A 24498-nucleotide genomic window follows, 5' to 3' on the forward strand; every position below is an offset into this window, starting at 1 on the left:
AAGATGCTCAGCATCTTCATTACCAGGGAAATGCCCCAGTCAAAATCACAATGAGATATCACTTCATATCTGCTAGAATGGCTATTATCAAAAGGACTAGAAAAAACATTGTTGGCAAGAATGTGGAGAAAAGGGAATCCTTGTGCACTACAGTAAACAGTATGGAGGTTTCTCAAAAATTGAAAATAGAACTACCATATGATCCAGCAACTCCACTTCTTTGTATTTATCCAAAGAAAATAAAATTAAGCACATAAATATAGAGGACAGTTGGTGTTTGCCAGAGGCAGAGGGTGGGAGTGGGAGAAATGGATAAACTTTTATTTTTACTTAAACCAGAAAAAATTTAAAAAAATAAAAATGGCATTTTAAAGGACTATTAAATGACATAGGAAATAGTCATATAATACAGTAATTAGAAAACTAGGATACATCAATATCATTTACACTGCTACATGTAAATACAGAGGTAAATAACACTAGCACATTGATGATCTTTGGAGAATGGGCAAAGTGATTTTTCTTTTTTACTGTTGGGAGTACTATAGATGTCTCCCATCCCTCCCTTCACCCCTCCACCTGGCTCTCGCCCCCCCCCCCCCCCCAGGCCTTCATTGCACTATTGTCTATACCCTTGGGTTATGCATATATACATATAAATTCTTTGGTTAACCTCTTCCTGTCCCCTCCCCACTTCCTGTTAGATCTGTCTGTTCCATGCTTTTATTTTCTTTTTATACCTTCCAATAAAATTCTCTTCTAAGAGTAAATCAGAATAAGAAACTAACATAAAAATTTAAAAGATTCTTATCACAAAAGAGAATTCTATAATAAATATAAGAAAATTTAAAAGTACCTGTAATCCTACTATCTACTGCTAACATTTTTTGAATATAGCATATACACATAATATTGTTGTAAAGGAGAAAATAAAAGTAAACTCTTTGAGGATTAAAATACATTAAAAAACTTACTTTGTCATCCATTGAATTTTAAGATCTCGTAATGCTTCAGTAAACTCTTCTTTGAAATCTTTCTCTTTTTCTAAATCTTTTTCTTTATCTTTGCTGCCATTCTTAGTCTTTGTTGGTGGAGATATTAGATAGTAATGAACAGGGATTACATCCTATGAGTGTGGAGAGAGAGTTTTAAATTAACATGCGCAATTTTACATATTTTAATAGCTAAATATTACATATCATGGAGTTGTACCACACTGTATTCCAGACTCTAATGCCAGCATGTCAAACTTGCGGCCCATGGGCCGCATGCAGCCCACAGTGGATATTTTTACGGCCCAGCCAATAAAACAGTATGTAAGAAACATTTTAATAAAAATTTTGTAACTTAATTTTTATAATATCCTGTTACACATAATTACTAATAACGAACTACAATGTTCGCTAATGATTGATTACTATAATTGTGTTGCATTCATTTCCCTTAAGAGCCTTATGCGCAGGCGCACCCTTTCTCTCCACTAATATCAGCAGCAAATATTTTAGAAGCCGACTGCCACATCATTAGTCTTGGACTGAATTGTTTAGTGTGCGCAACAGGAAATATTTCGCTTTCGGAGAACAAGAAAAATGGGTTTATTTGCATTATGCTTATTAATTTGTGCAGTTATTCAGTGTCTGGTAAGTTAATGTTCAAGAAAAAAATACTAATTTTTATTAAAATGTTCTATTATTTTGTGTTAAAGATTACTCATTTATTTCAGCCCTTTGTATTCAGCATGTCTCTATCAAAATAAACCTATGTTTCTATGAAAATTGAAGTTTTATTTTCTTGCAGCCCATATAAATTTTCCTTGTTTATCTGGCCTGTGTTAGCCTTTGGGTTTGACACGCTTGCTCTAATGTATCATGTAATAGATAAAAAATTCCAATCTGCGATCAAAGTAATTTTCTCCCCAACTTTAAAGTACCAACGCTTCTGCTATCTCCTTTAAATAAGGGAGGTAAGAATAAATTTTTCTCTACATGAATGTATTTGGTATTCTTAGTTTTACTTGATAGACTAATTACAAAAGTATAGTGAGTCTTGCACATATTCTATCTGAGAAGGGGAGAAAATAAGTTAGAACAACAACAAAAAAGATCCTCCTTTTTCTGTAAGTAAATTTAAAGAAAAATTTATTTCTTCATTCAGTTAACAGGACTTATGGAGCCCTTTAAGGTGCCAGTGAATGCTCTGAGTGTTGAAGAACAAAGCAGACAAGGCACTTTCTTGCCCTCGGGAAGCATATATTCTAGTGGGAGAAGACAGACAACAAACATATAAGTAAATACATATCAGATTTTCACATGATATGAAGAAAATAAGACTGCTAGGTAAGGTGGGGGAACCACTGTAGACAAAGTGGTTATGGAAGGCCACTACAAAGAGGTGTCATCCAATCTAACTGAACCTAAATGACCTAAAAAAAGAACCTCAAATAAATGAGGAGAGGGAAAGTGTTTGAAGGTAGAAGATGAGCATGTGCAAAAACCAGAGCTTGGTATCTGGGGAGCACAGCTATATGTACTGAGCAAATGGGCAGTGACCATATTAAATAGGGCTGATAAAATGTGGGAGAAAAAAAGGAACATCCAGACTTTATTCTAAGTGCAAGAGGAAGTCTACCAGATGAGTTTTATGCAAGGTGATGAAATGATTAAAGATTTTTGCTTAATAACTGAATCCTGTATAAATTAAAAGTTTTTGTTTTGGACAATAGAGGGCAAAAGTAGAAAAAAGGAAAAGCAAGTTAGTAAGCAAACCTAGGCACCACAACACTGCCTTGAATGAAAAAAACAGGCTATAAAAGAAAGAAAAACAGAGACAGGACACAGAGATAATCTGAGGTATGGCAGCCCTGAGAATAGCCAGTGTGAAGAAAGAGGGAGAGGTCAACTGAAGACTATAGCTGAGAGGTAATGTAAGATAGGAGAATGAAATAACTGGAAAGCCTGGTGCCAGTGGCTACTGATGACCATGACAAGTCCAGTTTCAGTGGACAGTAAAGGCTGACCAAGAAAGATAAAGAGAAATCAAGTAAGAAGTATGATAGGTCTTTTGAAAAGGTCTTCTTTGTAGAGAGCAGAGAAATGGGGTAATTATATCCAATTACATGTATTTCCATCTATTTTATTAAAGCACATAAGTCTCTACTTATGAAAAGTATTGCATTATCTGGGAAATTTTTTCTTGTATTTACTAGTTCGGTTTTTAGCACAATAACTAGGTGTCCTTAATTGAATCATTATTTACTTATTTTCATTATCCCCATTATTTATTAAGTGAATTTCTCAAATTCTATCTTCAGGTTCACATTAAAAATAACACTAAATTAAAATAAACTCTTATATGTTTTAATTTTTAAAACTTGTAAAATGAAAAAAAGTTATATTACCAAACAGACTTTTACTGCTGTAATCACAGTCACCAGAAAAAGCTTTAGATAGAGTTAAAAAAATAGTATTGCAAGCCCCCACCTTCCCCCAAATAGGATTTTTAGCTGTAAATACTACATAAATGTGGCCATTTTAAATGTTTCACAATTAAGCTTTATTTTGGGATATAATTATAAGGAACTATTATTATAGTTGTTCTAATAGTATTCCACCATAAAATAATTACTATTTCAATATGACTAATTTTAAGGCCAGAAAACCAATGATGGAAAATAACCATCCATCCATCTCTCTTTCTCCCTCCCCCCCCCCGCCCCCCCGAGCCTGCATGTGAAGTGTGAGGTAGGGAAAACAAAGCAGGTATTTTGTTGGGGCTGCCTCCTTCTGGACCCTGCACCGCCCCCCCCCCCCCTTTTCTCCTTCTTGAGGTTTATTTTCCTTGGTGGGCACTGCCCTGGGCAAGGCCAAGTTAAAGTGTCTGAAAAAGTTGAGTTGATGATTTAGCACCAAGTTCTTACCCAAACAGATGTCAGTGTCATCTGTATAACAAAGACAACAAACCTAAGGATTGAAGTTATAGATGGCTTCCAACCATTCCTCTCCTATTCTCTCTGAGGTCATGCTTCTGCAGAGGCAGTCCACAGTCACTCTAACCTAACGTGAGCTCCCTTCATTTTCCTTCCTCTTCGCCTGATTAGGGAGACATAAACTTCCAGAGGGGCAGCCTCTGTTGCGAGCCAATTCCTCCTCTGAAGCTCAGAGGAAAGGTATTTGTTTTAGTACAGAAGGAAGAAAATAGAACTCAATTTAAAATGAGCAATCCATTAAAGTTAATTTATGATTAACAATAAACTTAACAAAGATCTACAAATAGGAAGAAACCCTTTATCACAACAACCATACACTATCACTAAAAGCACAAAAGAGACAGGGAAAGTTTATGATGAGTGATTTAGGGGGAAGAGAGGGGAGAAGATCAAGATTTTGTAATCAGCCTTTTATATTTTTAAATATATCCAATTATAAATTATAAATGTTAATATATAATCCTATAAAGTATATCAGGACAAGAATGTTTATTACTAAGAATTATGAACATGGTAGTTTTAATTCTTAATCAAAAGAAAAATGAGGTTATTTTTCATTTGCTTTATCACGGTCATCTGTTCTTTTTGACAGTATTTTCACAACTTGCTTCTAAGGACCTAGCATGGGGTCAATTTAATAAAAATGATTCTGTACCAGTAAACCTTGAGAAGTATTATGATTTTAAAACATAGTCAAAAAGAATCTTCAGAGCAGAAATGCTAAAGTGCTCTACTGTGGAAACTTAACAGTAAGTTTTTGGGTTTATTTACTATTCTGCTCACAAAGTATTTCAACAGTGTTTGAACTGAACAGTATTATTGAGAAAGTAAAACATACCCATATAATCAGTAACTAACTATTTTTTGGTCGATAAAACATACCATCATTAAAATTTGGAGTAAAAAACCAATTTCCTTAGTTCTTAAATTATTAACTAACTTCAAAATTGTAATACCTTCACACAAACTAATTAGCTATTTTAAAGATTAGTATATTTCAATGCTATTTATGATCTGTTAAAAGTAACTATATTCTTTCATATTACAATGAGCTTAAAAAAGTGTAACACATTTTAAGTCAAAAGTCACTGAAACCCAAAGAAAAAGTCCACAGAAAAACCTAGTTGGTATTTTTCTCAGGCAATAAGTTAATAATATATTTTGGTATTGTGACTATAAAACTATAATACTAATTATTTTTAAAATCAGAGCTTCCTGTATACTTGCACTGAAGAGAGAAATGGGAAGAGGTAACTCTAGCTGTTAAGTTCTTTATATAAAGCTTTACTAACCATCAAGTAATAATAATAATAAACTTTCTATTCATTTGATAGTTTTCTATTCATATCCTAATCCAAACAAAATACCACCAAAACTCCCCCAAAACTCAACCAAAATATACAACAGGTAGAAGAAGAAAAAATCTTTGCCTTTGTGATATGTATCTTCTATTTTTAATGGGCTCCTAGAATACCATTTCCTCATTCTCTAAAACAGTGGCTGGCAAGCTATTTTCACACTGACCCAAAGATAAACAATCTATAGATAACATGAAATTAGTTTCATCAGTCTGATGAACTGACATTTCCTACTTTATTCTGTTTTTATTTTAATGCTAGTGATGTTTCATTAAATGAATAATATAGCTTACAAATGAATCAAGAATCTCAGTTAAGAAGTACTGCACTTTTTTTTTCTTTAAACCTGGAAAGGTGATTACCAGTAGTGTACTCTGTTTGAACAAAGTATTTATTGTTACATAATAATACGGACATTTCAGAGGTCTTTTTTGTAAAGGAATTTAACCTGTTATAAAATGGTGAGCCCATTTCATATCACTCTGAATTAAGAAATAAAAGGTGTCTTTTGTTCATACCTTAAAGTACTAATTCTCCCACTGCAATGCTTCCAGCTTGAATGGGAAAAATCACTAAATGCTAAAAGATGTCAGCAGGTTTTCACCAGCGAGCTCATTGAATATGTTTCCCTTTCTCTAAAGTACACCTGAAGTAGAATTTTTCTTTTTTGAGTTAACTTTGGCCCTAGTAGTCAATCAGAGATTGTCAAGTAAGTTGCAGAAAAGTTGATCAGATTACTTACTAGTTATGGCCTGAAAATCTGCTTATGCTCTTAGTATAAGTTTTAATTTTGGGTCAACAGTCCTTATTTCTGTTCCTGCTTTGTCCATTGCTCTGTTTGTCTCTGCCCTTTAAGAACTAAGAAGATGCAAGAGCAAGGAATCAACTTCACTTGAAAAATCTTAATATTTTTAATCAAATCATCCAATTTAAGAATGTTTTTTAGACTTTAAAAATAATTGTTTGGCCTATATAGCCACAAAGTTTCATTTCTCTCTACATAAGATTTTAGATATGCAAAATTTAAAATACTATTATTTATCTGTAGTAAGACATAAATAGCATTATTTTTTGCTATATACATATAAAACAGGGGTCCTCTAGCAATTTATGATAGAAAAGTGACTTTAGGAAAGCAGTATGTCAACACGGATAAGCTAAAGGCACTATACTGCAGAACTTAAAGAAAGATTAAGGGAGAGATTGTTTTTAAAGGATTTATAATAGTGACAGAAAAAAAGTTTAACTAATATGCAAATAAGGCTTTAAGACATCTTTTTAAAGAACTGACAATCAGTACCTTTTTAAATTTTCTTTGTCGTTTTGCTGCAGACTGCCCCTGGGAGTTAGAACAACATTCTGTAAGAAAACATGCATCTACACAGGATGGAGACACCACCTCTGTATAATATTCTCCCAGTTTACTTTCCACCTGTATGTGTCACATACTTAGAAGGGTCTTGTCTGTGATCAAGATGGCATGCTTTTAAATAAAGCAACATTGCCACTTTGATTTTTTAAAAATAAAAATGCACTGAAGTGATATTCTTAAGGGTGAATGTTTTTCAACTTATTTCAAAAATTCAGTAGAGCAAAACCCATTAGTTATCAAAACACTTTTGGAAATATTAAATTTAGCTGATAGTCTACAGAGTCTGATTTTTAAGGACATCACAACAATCACATACACCCATGCTCTCATAGAAAAAGCATCATTCAAGTCAAAGAGAAGTAAAATGAACCTTCACAACTACCAAAAATCATAAAAAATGCAAAACTACTGAGGGAAGAGTAACTAATAAATAATGTGCTAGGAAATATAATTAACTTATAGTGTTAGTTTTTTGCTCTCTCTCAAGAAAATCTACCCTGATAAGTAATAACTACAGTTAATCCCAGATGTTTATAATTTCACAACTGCAGCCAGGAAGTAGTAACTATCTCTGAATTGCTAAAAAGCATACATTTAATAACAATGCTCTTCTGTCATACTCATCACAAGGAAGTGGACACTTCAGAAGAGTTATCTGGGTGCGAACATCATCACTGAAGCCTCACTGTTGAAGCCCCATGGAGGAAGTGGCCACGCTACCCAGGAAATGATGTCTACAAGAAAAGACTACTAGTTCTTAAATCAGTGCATCCATGAATTCCAGTACAATTAGCAACTCATTCACTTCAAATCATACTAAAGAATATATAAATACACAGTATAAACTGAAATGAGACTCAAGAAATGTCAGGGAAAACAACTTTTTCTAAGCACAAAATTCCCAAGTTATGCCTATATGACAGCAAATAAATGACCTTTGGCTCAATAGTGACAAGAAATAAGTGTGCTTGTTAATATGTATGAGATCTATTCATTTGATAACAGCATTTCTAGATTCCAGCATTAGATAGTAGGCTTAGCTTGTAAGAACTAATTAACGCTAAAGAGAAATACAAAACTTTAAGAATGACAACTTTTACTAGCACTGAGCTAAAATGATATCACAAAAGGTGACAGAGCTATATAAACTTTTCTCATAATAAATGTGTAATGAAAAGATAGAAAAGCTAAGAGTTACTTATTGAACTATAATATTTCTCTAACAACCAGAAAAACGTTTTTAACAAAAAAATCCCATAATTTTATAACTCTAAAATAAAAGGCAATGCCAAAAGAAACACCTTATAATTATCAACATAATCATATAAAATTTGAACAAGAGAAAGGTCTGTACAGTGTGAAAAATATCGTTAATTAGCAATAATTGTTCTGACTAGTTTTTAGAAGCCACCTGTTCATTTAAGCAAAGTTTAAATCAGATGTAAGTTTGACTTAATGGAAAATTCAAGTATATTAGCCATGCAAGGTAGGACAGATTCAGGGCCAGAGTAACTTATACTTGGGAACAAGAATACTAAATATTTTAAAATACAACAGAATATTAATTGATCTCTACTAGTAACTTGGGGGGGGGGGGGTGCCGAGGGGGGGGGGGGCGTGGAAACTATACATATTCTGGCCAGGGAGATCTTCTCTTTTACCCATTCTGAAATGTGGAATTAATCCCCATCTTTAAAGAAAGGGAAATTTTAGAATAGGTAATTTCAGTGTAAAAAACAAAACAAAACTAGTACTTACCGCTTTCTTTCCAAGTTCAGTCTTTGACAATGTTAAGGATCCTGCAAGGTAGCATCCAGGTCCTGCCCCTTTAGGTATTCTAATAAGAAGATTCAAAAGAGAGAGAGAAAAAGAGAACATTTCACAAAGATAATTAGGAGTGGGGGAAAAGGGGACAAAATCATTACATTCTGAAATAATTTCCATAGCTAAGATTTCAAAAATCAAAGGGACAAATAACCTTAGTATAAAATGGTAAATCACAACATACTACTTTACTAAGGTAATGAACTAACATTAATAGAATATAGTGTGCAAGGTGGGCATTAAGTATAAGCAACGACCTCACTTACTTGTCATCAGGCAAGGAAGTAACAAAGAATGGCTGGTTATATTTGGGTGGTAGTGTCAAATTACTCGATTTCTTCTTTCCTAGAAGTGCAAGGCTATGATTTTCATGAATATCTAAGCTCAAGGTATTAGACAACCTATGAGAAACAATAAATGGAAGATCTTTAAGACGTTCCAAATCACTGATCTGCTCATGACGAATCTGTAGACGAATTGTATAATCTCCTTTCTCCAATTTCATCGAATACTAAAAAAAGAAAAACAACATTTAGAAAAAGTAAAGTTTAGCCAAGTAAACAGAAATTATAGAAAGAGGATAAATAGGAACAGTTACAACTTAGAGTGCTTAACAGCAGATGAGGTACAGCACAAGTTACTACATACACCTTTACATACGCAAAAAATCTCAATCTTGCACGTGAGCAAGCAGGACCAGGGACATGAGTGAAATGTCCAAGGTCACATATAGAGTAAAGGACAAGGGAGCTGACGGCAGGTCTGACTCCCAAGCCCTCATTCTTCCAACTACAGGTTACTCCCATAGTCTCAGCTATATCAGTCTATTCCAGGCTGACAAAAGCTATTATTTTCTAGTTCATGGTTACTCAAGAATTTATAAAACACGCAAAATTAGCAAAATTGAGATGCCATATAATACCTAAGACACATACACACACATGTGTATACACATGACTGGTAATCTTTCTATTATAACCAAAATGCCCCATCCCTTTATTGCTGATAGACGCAGCAATCAGAGATTAAGGAATAAAATTTACTATGCTCCACCTAGTTAACCTGTATTCTGATGAGATTTTAAAAGCAACCAAAGTAATGGCTCTGCAACAATCCAGTCTGTACTGGGAGAGATATGACTGGGGCTTGCTTTGAGAACAAAAGGAAATCATTCCTTGAATGACAAACAAAAAAACCCACCTGCATAAGTTACTGTCATTATTTAGTATAAAATTATAAATGTTAGAGGATTTACCTTATTTCCTTGTAGAAATATTTCAATCAGGGATAAAATTTCTATAATTTATGCTTAAAAGGTTTTTTTCTTCAATACAATAGTGCAAGCAGAGTGCTTGGCATACAGAAAGTGCTCAATACACAGTTGTCTAATGAAAAGATAAATTTGAAAGTTCTAGGACTGCTATAGTGCTCTTTATCCAGCTAAAATCTAAGATCATTTCCAGGTGCTCACTTACTAGTATATCAGAAGATTTGCCTTTAACCTTCAGATGGGTGGAAGCAGTTGGTAGAAAGCAGAAAAAAAAAACACACACAAAAAAAAACTATGCTGGCCAGTAGTGCCTATGTCATCCTTGCCTTCCTCTACCCCCAAACTTAATCAGCTAAACTACACAGCTAAAAGATAGTCCCATTCTGTTCTACAACAGACAACTGAGCTTCAAAAATACACAACACAAATATTACCATAACAAGAAATCAGGAATTTGTTAATTTTAAAACCACTGCAAATTTCATACCTGATGTGGATAGGCATCGCCTGAACCCATCTGTCTTTTATTCTGGTCAAAGATGATCCACAGTTGGCTGTCAAATTCTGATTCATATAATAATTCACAAAGTAGTGGGCAGCTTGGAGTTACTTCCCCACTTTTGGGCTATAAAAATAAAGAATTATTACTTGACATGGTTCACATGATTTCTAATGAAGATCTGTAATACTGTTACTGATGAGACTTTTACAACAAAAGTATTAAATTTTTTTCTTGTGATAGCCAATTTTTTAAATGTAGAACATCCGGTATTTTGGCACTAATAACAGGTACTTCTCTTTTAAAAATACAAACCTAGCCATTTGTATTAATAAATTAACATATAATTTCTTTATAAAACTGAAATTTTATATTCACTGAAATCCATCTCCCAATTCAAATATTATGTTTCAATAAGAGTTTTACTGAAATCTATGGATCCTACATAAACTCTTTTATCCAACATTTGTACAGGCCTCAAATACCCTTACCACTCATTCAACCTAGGAATTATTCTAATGTCTCACTGCTCCAAAGCCTGCTTCACAGAAAGCAAACAGGCCACCTACTACCATACTCTGAAGGCATCTGGCATTGATGAGACACCTAACCACTGGACAGGTAATACTGTCCAGGTACCACTGAATAGATTCAGTGATTACAAAAACTAAGGCTCAAAGGCCAGGTCCCCACAAACTAGAATTTGTGACTTCAGACTTGAATGGTACTTGTTTATTACAAATCATAATTTCCCTAAGAATAATTCCAAATTAAGCACTGTTAATTACTTGATTCTATTTCATATTTACATAGACTAAATTTATCATCCTCCTGTTTTAAATTCTGATTCATTAACAAAACACAAAAGTGCACTGTAAAAGTCTACTCTATTATAAAGATACTTACTTGATGAAAGTTATAGGTAAGGATCATTTCATAAAGTTGACGATTATTTGGCAAAACATCTCTTGATCCTAAAGGTTTTGTTTTTGCACTCAGTGGGCTGTAATTAGACAATGAATAATTATTTGATTCAAGAATTCATTTAATGAGACAAAACTATAATCAACAAAATCAATAACATATTACAAATACACATTCCTAAATACTACCCTTTTCAGTAAACTTTATAGTATTTTAATCAATAACTTACCTAATTCTTTATTGACTGAGCCATAGCAATACATATTATAAGTTTTGCAACATTATAAAGATAATCTTTTCACAATAAAAACATTTTCAAATGACAACTAATAGTCCTTAGTATAATCAGATCCCAATGTTAGATGCTAGAATGGCAATCACTAACAGTGTTGAAGAACAGGTTTTGACTGCAGGTGGTGCTCACTCCTCACAGGATAGGTCCTGTTGGGTGCACTGACAATTTTACATACATGCTATACAATGCTAGAAGCTACTGCTGGGGTTGCCTCAGAGACCTGCCAGGATTGAGGCTAGAGTGTCATAAACTGAATTTTCATTTCCAACATTCAGATGGATTTAAGAAAATTACTATCTCTTCAAAGAGTGTAAGATCCTCCTGCCCCCCGCCACATTAATATTCAACATCCTTAGCCCTAAAACATTTAATGATACCGTAGTGTTTGGACCCAGCTCTTCAAAGTTATGCAGGGAGCCAGATCTTCATATTTCAAGGAGGACTGAACATCAAAACGGTTGATTCCTTCTGATGCATGCTATGAAGGATATTTATCAAATTAGTTTCTCAAATTTCACTGAAAATAAACTCTATTTTATAACAATATTAAGACCTAAAATAAATGTTTAATGCAAAGTTGGTAAGCACCCATAAACAGGACTACTTTTAAATTACCTGTGTTTATTTTAAGAACTACTGGTAATGTCCCCAATGAAGTATAAATTCAACCAGTGAGATTATTTTTCAATAACACAAACAGCTGACTTTAAAAATAATGAAAATGTGGAACTCACAATGTTTAACTGAGGAGCGGTACACACTATCCCATGGAAAGAAATGGTGTAATCAATATTGACATCACTAAGACTAGCCCACCAACGGGCAATGCAGAATTCAATTGCTTTCCCACTCTGCAAAGAAAAATAATTACAAATGTATAAATAATCTCAGATAATGTCAGAACTACATATGCTCAATGTTCTCATTTTATTTCAAATTATAGAATATAAATGGTAGATGTTTCAAAGCAATTCTATGCCTTCAAACTTTTCCTACTTGTAAAGCAAGAGAACACAATAACTTTTAACTGTGCTTGGAGTTATGGAAATTACAGTTGCAGGGGTATAGTGCAGGCACTTAAATACATACAGTTATTTACTCATAATCCTACACTGCTTGTCATAAAAGATCTGAGGCAGCTTTTGAAAACATATACAATAAAATAATGGTGAAAACAAACTGGAATAAAAACCTAGGACCAAAGGAAAAACAATGATAGGAGAAAGGGTATTACAGCTTTATAAGGCATATTCAATAGCCACAGATGAATTTCAGGCTCCAAGCTGCCTGACAACCAAAACAAAATGAAATTATGATTACTTACATTTTCCCCCCTATTAAAATAATGAAAAACAAAAACTTCCCAGTGCTGAGTTTTAAATTACATTTTCTAAGAAATCAGTACATTAAAAAGTTTAAAGATGAATCATGACACTGATACATACATGAACACAAGTGAAAGCAATCAGAAAAGTAAGATATAGGCAAGATCATATGACCAACTACGGAGCAGGTTCAAGACAGAACGTCAGTACATTCACCTTCAATGGAGGAAGGTCTAGTCCAGTGATGGCGAACCTTTTGAGCTCGGCGTGTCAGCACTTTGAAAAACACTAACTTAACTCTGGTACCGTGTCACATATAGAAATATTTTGATATTTGCAACCATAGTAAAACAAAGACTTATATTTTTGATATTTATTTTATATATTTAAATGCCATTTAACAAAGAAAAATCAACCAAAAAAATGAGTTCGCGTGTCACCTCTGACACGCGTGTCATAGGTTCGCCATCACTGGTCTAGTCATTATTTCTAACACTATGGGTAAGAATGAAGACCTGCCATATTTGAAGTAGTTTCTGTAAGAAGCAGTAGCAGTTTCACCTAGAAAGCAAATTAACCTCATGGATAGTAATAAAATAACTTAAGTGATGCATAGAACCGTCTTAAGGAAATAATCTACAGTGGGATAAAGACACACTATCAGTCAGGGTCCCAATGCAAGGCAAGAGTATCTGTCAGACCAGCACTTTCTTTGACTAAATTATTTAAGAGTTAAAAAGCGATTAATTAATATTTACCTCAGACTCGATCTCAAGTATCCAAATTAGATTACTTATTTTCCTACTTCATTTATTTGGCATTAACAAAATAAAGAGCCCAAAAAAACTCTGAATATAAACTATAAATACAAATTCAAATACTTATCCACACCGAAAGGGAAGAGAAATTGTTTCAGGATTTCGAACTATTAATTAAAACTTACTAAGACAGGAAAAGCTTCAGTCAGTGTTCCTTTTTCTGGAAGGGAACAAAACTTATAGAATTCATGGCTTCGATATGCTCTTTGCTTCACAAGTTGTACTGCATGAAGAACAAACTTGGCCAACACCTCAGAAGAACAAGAACACACTGTAACTTCTAAAATAAAAAAGAAGCAAAATTTTATACTGGTAAGATTCAAAATGGACATAAAATGATTTTAAGAATGCCCACTTATTAGGAAATAATATATCAATAATAAAATTATATATTCAAATGAAATTTGCATATTTTCTTAAAAACAAAGACTCAACAGAGTATTAATAAAGCTGAAAGGGCAGAAGATTCAGCTATGGAAAATAAATAAATCAGGATTAAAATAAACAACCACTATGCTGCAAATACCAGGAAACAGCAAGCTTTCCATAGGTGGACACACAATTATCCTAATCAGGCACCTTTTAAAATCCCTCTCCCCTCTGGTAAGCTCAACCTTTCCTCCTCTTTTAGTAGAAAGCCAAGTAATTCCTGATAGAGGATTTTAATTTTAGAAACCTCTATTTTGTCATCATGCTTAAATTCCATTAGTATCTATTCAACCTCATTAATATTTTCTCCTAGTCTCTCCCTCTTGGCTTATTTGTATTCTGTTTGCTTCTAGAAGGGATAATGTCAAAACTACATATGCTCAGCTTTATTCCGAGGCAGAGGTGGAGGTAAGCCCAAATCACTGTGAAGCAGCTTATCTACTGAATATCCACTCCAATACAGGAAATTAAGCAGGGCTTAATTCTCTGGTTCACAAGGTCAAGTTGGCACAGAGCTCTGTGAACCTAATCAATTGCTATTAATACAAAACCTGATGTTATTAACAGTAAGTTTTATTTGAAATAGGAATCATCTGTAGTACTTTTTTTTCTTTTTGACACCCCCTAGCCCAGCGGCCGGCAAATTGTGGCTCCCGAGCCACATGCGGCTCTTTGGCCCCTTGAGTGTGGCTCTTCCACAAAATACCAACTTCTGCGCATGGGCCACGAAGTTTCAATTGCACTGTACGTGCGCGCCCGCACGTGGTATTTTGTGGAAGAGCCACACTCAAGGGGCCAAACAGCCACATGTGGCTCGCAAGCCCCAGTTTGCCGACCACTGCCCTAGCCCTAGCCCCATCCCTGCCTGAGATCAAATTGACAAATAACATTAAGTTTAAGGCATGCAACCTGAGGATTTGATGTACTTAAACACTATGAAATGTTTACCACAATAAGGTTAGTTAACACACAATACAGTTACCAATTTTCTCGATAGTAAGAACATTTAAAATCTACTCTCTTAGCAAATTTCAAGTATACAATTCAGTATTGTTAACTACAGTCACCATTAAATCTCTTGAATTTATTCATAGCTGAAAGTTTGTACGCTTCAGCCAACATCTCCCCATTTCCTCCACCCTCTGAAGTACATTTCTAATCTGAGACTGTTAAATGCTCTGATCTCTTTCCATTCTGAATCATCTGATAACTTTTTATTTTTAAAAAAAACACAACACAACTAATTATTTTCAACACCAGCCTAAACAAGTCACAATTAGGGCATTATAATTACTAACATCTACCATCAAAAAGATTTCAGAATCAGCATTACCTGTAGATTTTTATTCTTTAAAATAACTAGTGTACATTTCATCAGAGCCTAACGTTATGTATCTGCAAGGGGCTCTGTGTACACGCATGGCAGCCAGAGTCGTTCAACAATGCAACTCTTACTCCAATCACTAACAGGCATTATGCTAAACTAAGTTAGAATCTTGAATATTAAAACATTAAGATGGCCTAGATGATCTGATGTATGAGCCAATGATAAATATTAACAGATCTTTAAAAAGTTTAAAATCTACTAATAAATCTAGAGTGCCAGATATACACTGAGTGGCCAGATTATTATGACCGGCTAGATTATTACGACCACCCCATCAGTACTTCGTTGGGCCACCTTTTGCCTTCAATACTATAGCAATTCTTCTTGGGACTGACTCCACGAGATGTTGAAAGGCAATGCGAGGAATCTGACACCATGCCTGATGAATAGCACTGTCCAATTCTGTGAGATTTGGTGGTTGTGGAACCAGCTGCCTGATGGCTCTTTTAACTTCGTCCCACAAATGCTCAATTGGATTGAGATCTGGTGATTGTGGGGGCCACCTAAGCCAGGTAAAGTCTCCCTCATGTTCTTGAAACCACTCCTGCACAATACGAGCACCGTGGCATGGCGCATTGTCTTGTTGGAAGAAGCCATCTCCATTGGGATACGCCATCAACATGATAGGATGAACTTGATCAGCAACGATACTGATACTTAGATATGTTGTGCTATTCAGACGTTTATAATGATCTGGCCCTCTTAGTAACTTCAGCGGGAAATTATAGCTAATTTGCCTACAAACGTCAGGTGGTCATAATAATCTGGCAACTCAGTGTATATTGTTATGAGGAAAATATGCATTACAAATACATGAACTTTATATAGTCATAATCATAAAAGAGATAGAATGTACAAAAAGATAAGTGCTCAAGATAGACTTTAGTTTTACTTACCAGCCCATGTTGCACCCTCAGGAACCTCAATAAAATGCCTTCGAATTTGACCAGGTTTAAAATGTACATCTGTAAAGGCTAGATCATAGTGTGAGGATTCATTTACTCTGAAAATTAATATAAATTATTGATTAAATGTGATACTCTCATAAAAAAAGGCTTTATATTAATTGTAAGCCCACTAGTACTCTAGATTTTAATAGTTCATTAGAAATTAAAACTTAAAGGCTGGTTACGAAACAGTGTGCATAATACAATCTCATTTTTGCAACATATTAGCAGAGATAAACTCTGGCTAGTCCAGTATAAATGATTTTTCTACTTTTTACCTGTCTGCTTTATAATCTATAAGATACACATACACACACACACACACACTAAGCAAGTTCACTTTTTACACTAAAGAAATTGTGCTTCATTCACAGAATTTTTCCAATTATCAGAATTTGGGCTCTTAGAGAGATCTAAATATTACAACCAAAGGTAATTTTTCATGTCATTGGTACTGATTGTAGCTCTAAGACTACTATTAAATAAACCCCCTTTTGTAGTTTCAAAATGTTTACAAAGCATAATGACACAGTAAAGAAAAAATCTACTTTCATAACATTTTTGTAAAAAGTCAATGAAGCATAAAGGTCTAATGTATATTACCTACTATGAAAACCTAAAGTACACACTAAGGACAAATTCTAGTCAGTGTGACAAAAATTTATTGAGAGCCTACTATATATAAGGCACTGTTATTAGGAGTCTTTTGCCACAAACAATCTAGAGGGGACAGAAAAACCACCTGAGACATTTAATGCAACACGTTCCTGGTAGACAGGAAGTGTTAGAAGAGATTTGGTCCATGCAAAGGGACCAGGGAAAGCTTCCTGAAGGAGATAATGTCTCAGCTGATGCCTGAATCTTATACATTACTTTATCTAGGCTCCTGCTGGACTTCTAGAAAACATTAGGTTGAGAACTTAGCTGTCCTGGAATTTTCCATGTGTACATCACTTTTTACCTCCTCAATTCCATGCTATGTTTCCTATAGGCTGAGACTATTACACATTTAATATTTACCAGGTAACTAATACTATATAAAACCTGTTAACTTAGAACTTTCTACTGTTTCCAATACTCACATAATCTCAATCCTGTCCTTATTCTACTCAACGATTTGTTTTATATAAATACTGTAAAATGGGCTCCATATTGAACATGTAAGATACAGTTCCTGTGTTTTTTTCAGTGGGCTCACAGTCAAATGGGTGGGTAAGTGGGTAAATTAAATAAAAAAATGACAATATATTCGCTGAAGTCTGTGTTACAGGCATGTAAAAAGCATTAGGAAGCAGCAAGAAGGGCCTCCCTTCCCCTGGGGATGACCAGGAACACGCTTGGTGGTTGAGACAGGAAACCGGAGCACAGAAATCAACCCAGTCCCGAGGAAGCCCGGAGTGTCAGCATCTCTGACCTCATGGAATATGGTGAATGTAAAAATGACAGGAAACACTGGTTTATAAAGGATCCTTGTTTGCTATTTTAAGGAGCACAACTTGGTCCTTGAACATGCCACTGATATATTTAAATGGGAAGCAAAATGATCAACCTTGAATTCCTTGGCTTCAGGTGGACGACAAGATGAAAAGCGAAGAGTCTGGAAACAGCAGGTGACTGGAAAAGTGGAAGAACCAGGAGAAAACAGTAATCCCAGAGACAAGGGGATCAAAATGGAGTGGGACCAGAAGAGGATGAAGTCATATATTAATATTGCAGAGGGATTGGGCAAGATGAAGACTAAGAGGTCCTCTGAATCGGGCACCCTGGTGGAAGGCAGTTTCAATGCAGGGACACAGAACAGATGTCATCACTTATTCTCACAGTGAACAAGGAATAACATGGTTGACTATGTGCCACTTGAACTTTGAGCAAGGAGCAGAACTAAAGCCTGGTTATCTAGTTCTTGCCTATTAACCCTTTAGAAGTTCACATTGTTGTCATAAGTAACCATTAAAAAAAATTTGTTGACCCTTGAACAACATGGGGATTAAGGGCGTTGACCCTGTAAGCAGCCAAAAATCCATGTATAATTTTTGATTCCCCCAAAACTTAGTTGTCCCTCAGTAGCCACAGGGGATTGGTTCCAGGACAACCCATGGGTACCAAAATCTGCAGATGCTTAAGCCTCTGTATAAAATGGTATAGATTAGAGCAGAGTCAGCCTTCCACACCTGTGGACTCCCAACTACGAATCAAAAACAGTGTAAGTACAGGCATTTATTGAAAAAATTCACAAGTAAGTGAACGCACACAGTTAAAACCTGTGTTGTTCAAGGGTCAGTTGTTACTGTACGGGTAACGTGTTACTTACTTTGATGCTATAACTGCGGTGACTGGAACTCTGAACAGAGGACCTGCATTAGGGGATGCTATATCATAGCCACATACCTAAAAAACAGCATGTTAACATTTCGATATCCATAAATTAAATTAAACAAAGAAAAAAAGGAAAAAGTGTAATCTACTCATAGAATAAATTAATCTAATATGAAAATTTAAAGGTCTTAAGCACAAGTTGATTAATTTTCTGCTGTCAGGTCACATGATTAATGGCAAATAGCCTAAATAAATACATGCAGGACAACCCTTGTCTAATTCACACTAATGGGGAAAAGGATTGCCACCTAAAGTACTTTTAAACATTTTAAAAGAAAGTTTAAAATAAATGAAGTTACACCAATACCTCTGTATAATGTAATCCTTCTCTTAAGCCCCGGGGATCCACACGTATGTTTATATGTCTACATTGATTCATGAGTTCCAAATGGCTAGGACACTGAACCCAAGATGAGTTTGAAGTTAAAGCTAAATGAAGCTGAAGGGATATTTTTTCAGAGTTTTCTGGATTAAAGAAAAACAAAAATTAAAGATTAGTACTTTCTCTTTCATTTAAAAAGTTCAATCTTCTCAAAAAAATTTAGCAAATTTGTAAAAGGCACTAGGCAAAACACAGCTTAAATAAAAATCACAGAATCTTCCTCAAGCTTTAGTTCACTTATAATCCATTCACACATTCACTCAACACTGCTACAGCCTTAAATTAATATAAGGAGTTTGGGTGGATATTTTTCATTACTGCATGTGGAAATGATATTTGATCAACATGAAGACTGTCAAATATACAGTGAGGACTCTTTTGTTTACCTCATTGAGCAGAGGCACTCTTGGCTGCTTCCACTTCCTACTCTGCCTTATACCCAAGTAGCAAAAGTGGAAAAGAAAAGGTATTTGATCATTCATCCATAATTTAATAAAAAACATAGGTCACTGAAGACCCATTTTGCGTATTTTCCTGGGTAGTCAGAATGCTAACTGAATTGCCATAGTATTGGAATCCCTAAGTGCCATCATTTTTTCTCTAAAATCTATAATATTTAGAATACACTGCCCCTGGCTGTGTGGCTCAACTGGTTGGAGCGTCAGTCGTCCCATACACCAAAAGGTTGCGGGTTTGATCCCTGATCAGGGCACATTGTTAGGTTACAGGTTTGACTGCTAATCCGGCATGTACAGGAGGCAACTGTTTGATGTTTCTCTCTCACCCTGATGTTTCTCTTTCTCTCTCTCTCAAAATCAATGAAAACATATCCTTGGGTGAGGATTTAACAAAATAATAATAATAATAATAATAATTAATAATAATAATAATAGAGTAATAATGACAATATTGTCAATTTATGTTTTCTCTTTAGAACATTAGCCCAAACAGCATTTCTCTATTATGATACTATTCACTTAAATAATAAATGTGAGCACTTTAGCTTACCATACATTTAGTACTTACCAGTTTTTTCTGGAAATACAGGTTCAATGCCAACACCATGATCTGAAGGTGCCATCACCTGAACAGGATCTCTGAGGTAGATGCCACGGTTATTTCCAACGGTAACAGTGAAACCTAATTTATTAGCAAATGATGTATTCTGAACGAGGTAGTCATAGGCTTTATCAACCTAATTATAAGAACACAAAGAGTAAGATATAAATGGTTAGGTCAAGAAAATATTTTGTTGCAAGTTACCAATTTGATTTCACTTGTGGTAAAGTACAAGCAAAAAGTTAATTTCTATATATATTCAGCTCTCTAAAATTAAGAGAACAAGGATACCTTCATAGACAAATTACAGTCTAACTACTGGACTCACCTACCCTACTTTCATTTACATTATTATTCCCAACTGACCAAAGTGAGGAACTCTCCCATATGCCAGTATAATTTACCAGTTTTTGCCCTTGACCTGTTTGCTTTGAATTTCTACCTTCTATATGTTCTACATGTATTATATTTCTCTATCTTACTGCAACAAATTTTGTCTTAACTAAAAAATTTGTTTTAATATCCTCTTTGCTTACAGTTCAGAGACCACTATGATGACAAAATCTAGAATTAGATATACTCAATCATCCTTATAACAGGAAATACTATCTAACAAAGCTAAAATATTTTCTCAATGACTTACAACACAGTTTCCATACAAACAACAATACCTGAATAATACCATGTCCTTGGGCAAATACTTCTATATTGTCAGCCTTCACTGCAGTGTTTTCTAGAGCTCTTCTAACTGAATGAACTGTGTAGTTAACATTATTAGCTTTCAGACCTAAAATTTAAAAAGAAAAAAGTGTTAGAGAACTCACTACTTTGAAACCTTTCCCCCTTCACCAGTACAGACAACATGTTCATTCCCTGGTTTTCATGTCTTGTGCTTCAACACTCACTTTTAAACCTTAAAAAAACAAAAACAAAAAACCCACTAAACAATCTAACCAAAACTGCTGGCATCACACAAAGACTTACATAAGAAAAATGACTGTGTTTCCATTATGCAAGGGCATGAAAACAGGCTATGCAGAGATAATGTAAATGTAAGAAGCATATACCTAAAGGCATTCCAATGACATTCGCTTTAAAACACTGTTGGTCAAACAATACAGGGTTGAGCAAAAGTAGGCTTACAGTTGTGAGTATACAAAACAGTTTATTCTTATATTAGTATTTACTGATCATTCTATTATCTTCCATATGAACAACTGTAAACCTACTTTTGCTCCTACTGTATAGTTGCTGGCAGTAGTTTTCAACCTGACTGCATGTAATAAAAACACCAGGAGAACTTAAACAAGCAGAAAAGATGCTGAGGCCTCACCACAGACAAATTAAAGTAGCATCTTTGAGACTAGATCCCAGGCACAAATATGAATTAAAGATTTCCAGGGTAATGCTAGGGAGCACCCAGGCTGGGAATGACTGTTCTACAGGAAGGATATGGAGGTCACCAATCTGTAAACCCTGCATTAATGCCTGCTGTTAAGGATCAAAGATAAGTAATACAGTATTCCTGCCCTCTCCAGAGCTCAATAAACGTGTAAATTCTTATGATATTGTAAGAAATGAGCAAAACAAACATGGAAACATCATGTTGCTGTAAGAGCAAATAAGGTGAAGCTCTATCCGAGGGACAAATACATGTACAGGAGTTTGCAAGTCTAAAAAATGGGAGAAAGGAATTCTAGGCAGAGAGCAGTATGACCAAAGGCAGGACGCATGTGCAAACTTGAACTATTTGGAGAGGTTGAACAGGACTAGTCATAAGGGGAGTCCTGGAAATTATATCAGAGGGACACTTCTGAGGTGGAACTGTCACCACAGTCTGGGTACCCTAACTTTGAGTGCTAGTCAATGTCAATGCCACCCTATTTCATGATATAAGCCTCCTGCACAGCACACTAGAAATTCCTACGTCCCTTTCCACTTCACTTTGCTCCACAGAAATATTCATTACCTTCCAATAACGAATGCAGACTATTACTTTTTTTAAAAATAATTTTTAAAAAATAGATTAGAGAGAGAGGAAGTGGGGCAGTGGAGGGGGTGGGGGTGTGGTGGAAAGAAACATTGACTGGTTGCCTCCTGCATGTCTTTCTGAACTTGCAACCTGGGTATGTGCCCTAATTGGGAATCAAACATGCCACCTCTTGGTGTACAGGACGAGGCTCCTACCAACCAAGCCACACCAGCCTGGGTGATAACTATTTAGTATTTTTTTTCATAGGTTGTCTCCTCCAACCATAATATAAACTCCACATGGACAGACATTTTTGATGTTTTGTTCACTAATTTAGCCCCTGAGCTAAAAGAATGCTTGATAGTCATTAATAGCCAATAAATAAATCTATTGTTGAATGGATAATGAATACACAGTCAAATCATTATCATCACATAAATTATTCTCACCTTAAACTTAGTTTGAGTCCCTGAACATTATCAATTCTATCACATTTTCTCACCATAAGAATTTCAGAAAATGAAAACAACTGTCTGCAATAAGGTAAGATAAACTTATTCAATAATCCTCTATAATAAAGAGCTAATATGCTAATTAGACTGGACAGCGAAATGACCTTCCGGAAGGACCAGTGGGTGAGGGGCAGGGCGGAGAGGCAGCTGGAGAGGCGGGGGGGGGGGGGGGGGAACACGAGGGCTGAGCCACTTGCAGGAATTTCGTGCATCAGGCCTCTAGTTTTTTACGTCTATTACCTAAATATTATGCTATAAACATAAAATTGTCTAGATACTTAATACCTACTGACCTAATCTTATAAATAAACAATACATTTCAGTAGCAGGACTAAGGTAAATTATAAAATAATACATTTTAAATCCATTTTATATGCCATGTCTATCTCATTAAGAAAAGTAATTAGCCCTGGCCATTGTGAACCAGTTGTTAGTGCATAGGACCGCACACTGAAGGGTCTTGGGTTGGATTCCCAGTCAAGGACAGGTACCTGAGTTGCAAGTTCTATCCTGCATGAAAGAGGCAACCAAATGATGTGTCTCTCTCACATTGATGTCTCTTTCTCTCCCTCCCTCCCTCCGCTCCTTTCACTCTCTAAAAATCAAGGGGAAAAATATCCCTGGGTGAGAATTAACAAAAAAAGGAAGGAAGGAAGGAAGGAAGGAAGGAAGGAAGGAAGGAAGGGAGGGAGGGAGGGAGGGAGGGAGGGAGGGAGGGAGGGAGGAAATTAAGCTGTTTAAAATATATGTACAATAGCTAAAAATTCACCATTGCTTTATTGGAAATAGTACCACGTAGAGCAGTAAGAAATGTCCTTACCTGAAAGTATCAGGGCGATACCTCCACATGCATTGGGAGAAGACATGGATGTCCCATTCATTAGTTGAGTTCCTCTTAATGTCCAGTTAGGAACAGAAGCAATGGCTCCTCCTGGTGCACTGATACTCACTCCAAGGGCCCCATCAGCACTGAATAAAAGGCCATTAGTTTGCTTACAATGATAATAACTGGATAAATATGGGTGTTCAAGTAATTTACAGTATAATCCCGTGGACTACTTGAAATCATTGGAATCAATGGAAAAAATACCCAGCACAACTGTTTCCCCATTGAGCAGTTTTTTCCTTTGTAAAAGATCAAAATCTCTGTGTGTGTGTGTGTGTGTGTAACAGACTTAGGTGTAAAAGGTTATCGGGTATGTTTATGAAAAAAATTTTAAATAAATTCTTTAAAATAAATTTTGCCATTGCTCAGACTCCTTGATGAATATACTTCTCTTGTCCATGAGTAAAAGCTTTGCCTTTGTCTGAATTAATATAGCACTGTCCAATAGAAATATGTGGGACACATGTCATTATAAATTTTCTAAAAGCTTCATTTAAAAAAACGTGACAAGAATTTGAAGTTAATTTTAATGATGTACTTTTTAATTCAACATATCCAAAATATAATTTCAATATGTAACTGATAGAAAAATGTGAGTTAATTTATATTTTTTTGTACTGGAAAGTATTTGTAAAGTTGGCACTTACAGCACATCTTAATTCAGACTAACTTCATGGGATTAGTGGCTGACATACTGGACAACTAAAATCAACAGTGCTGCCTGGTTTAGGGCTTTGGCTCTAAATTAATGAGTTAAAGTCCATAGAGTTCATTATCGCATTGTCCCCAAACACAAGCTCTGCCCTCTGCCCCAAGTAAAGGAAGAATAAAGGCACACTACACTTCTTTCCACCTGGAAGAGTGGCCATAAATCCCCC

At 35.2% G+C, this 24498-nt stretch overlaps 1 protein-coding gene across 2 annotated transcripts in view; it reads right to left on the minus strand.

The window, feature by feature from the left end:
* Positions 1-24498, minus strand: part of TPP2 (tripeptidyl peptidase 2) — a gene marked incomplete at its 5' end in the record, with an annotated part of 81328 nt that overhangs the window by 11204 nt on the left and 45626 nt on the right. Inside the window, 15 exons of one of the 2 annotated variants that reach the window (XM_081082490.1) lie at positions 975-1126; positions 6644-6682; positions 8474-8552; positions 8806-9050; positions 10297-10434; positions 11215-11311; positions 11905-12005; positions 12262-12378; positions 13796-13950; positions 16383-16489; positions 18745-18821; positions 19117-19274; positions 20218-20386; positions 20922-21037; positions 23555-23703. In XM_081082490.1, the coding sequence (XP_080938616.1) occupies positions 975-1126; positions 6644-6682; positions 8474-8552; positions 8806-9050; positions 10297-10434; positions 11215-11311; positions 11905-12005; positions 12262-12378; positions 13796-13950; positions 16383-16489; positions 18745-18821; positions 19117-19274; positions 20218-20386; positions 20922-21037; positions 23555-23703 (1899 nt within the window). The remainder of the gene's footprint in view (positions 1-974; positions 1127-6643; positions 6683-8473; positions 8553-8805; positions 9051-10296; positions 10435-11214; positions 11312-11904; positions 12006-12261; positions 12379-13795; positions 13951-16382; positions 16490-18744; positions 18822-19116; positions 19275-20217; positions 20387-20921; positions 21038-23554; positions 23704-24498) is intronic. The other variant, XM_081082491.1, reaches the window with a different exon arrangement.

The sequence above is a fragment of the Myotis nattereri genome, assembly GCF_964212035.1.
Source record: "Myotis nattereri genome assembly, chromosome: 2".
Classification (NCBI taxonomy): domain Eukaryota; kingdom Metazoa; phylum Chordata; class Mammalia; order Chiroptera; family Vespertilionidae; genus Myotis; species Myotis nattereri.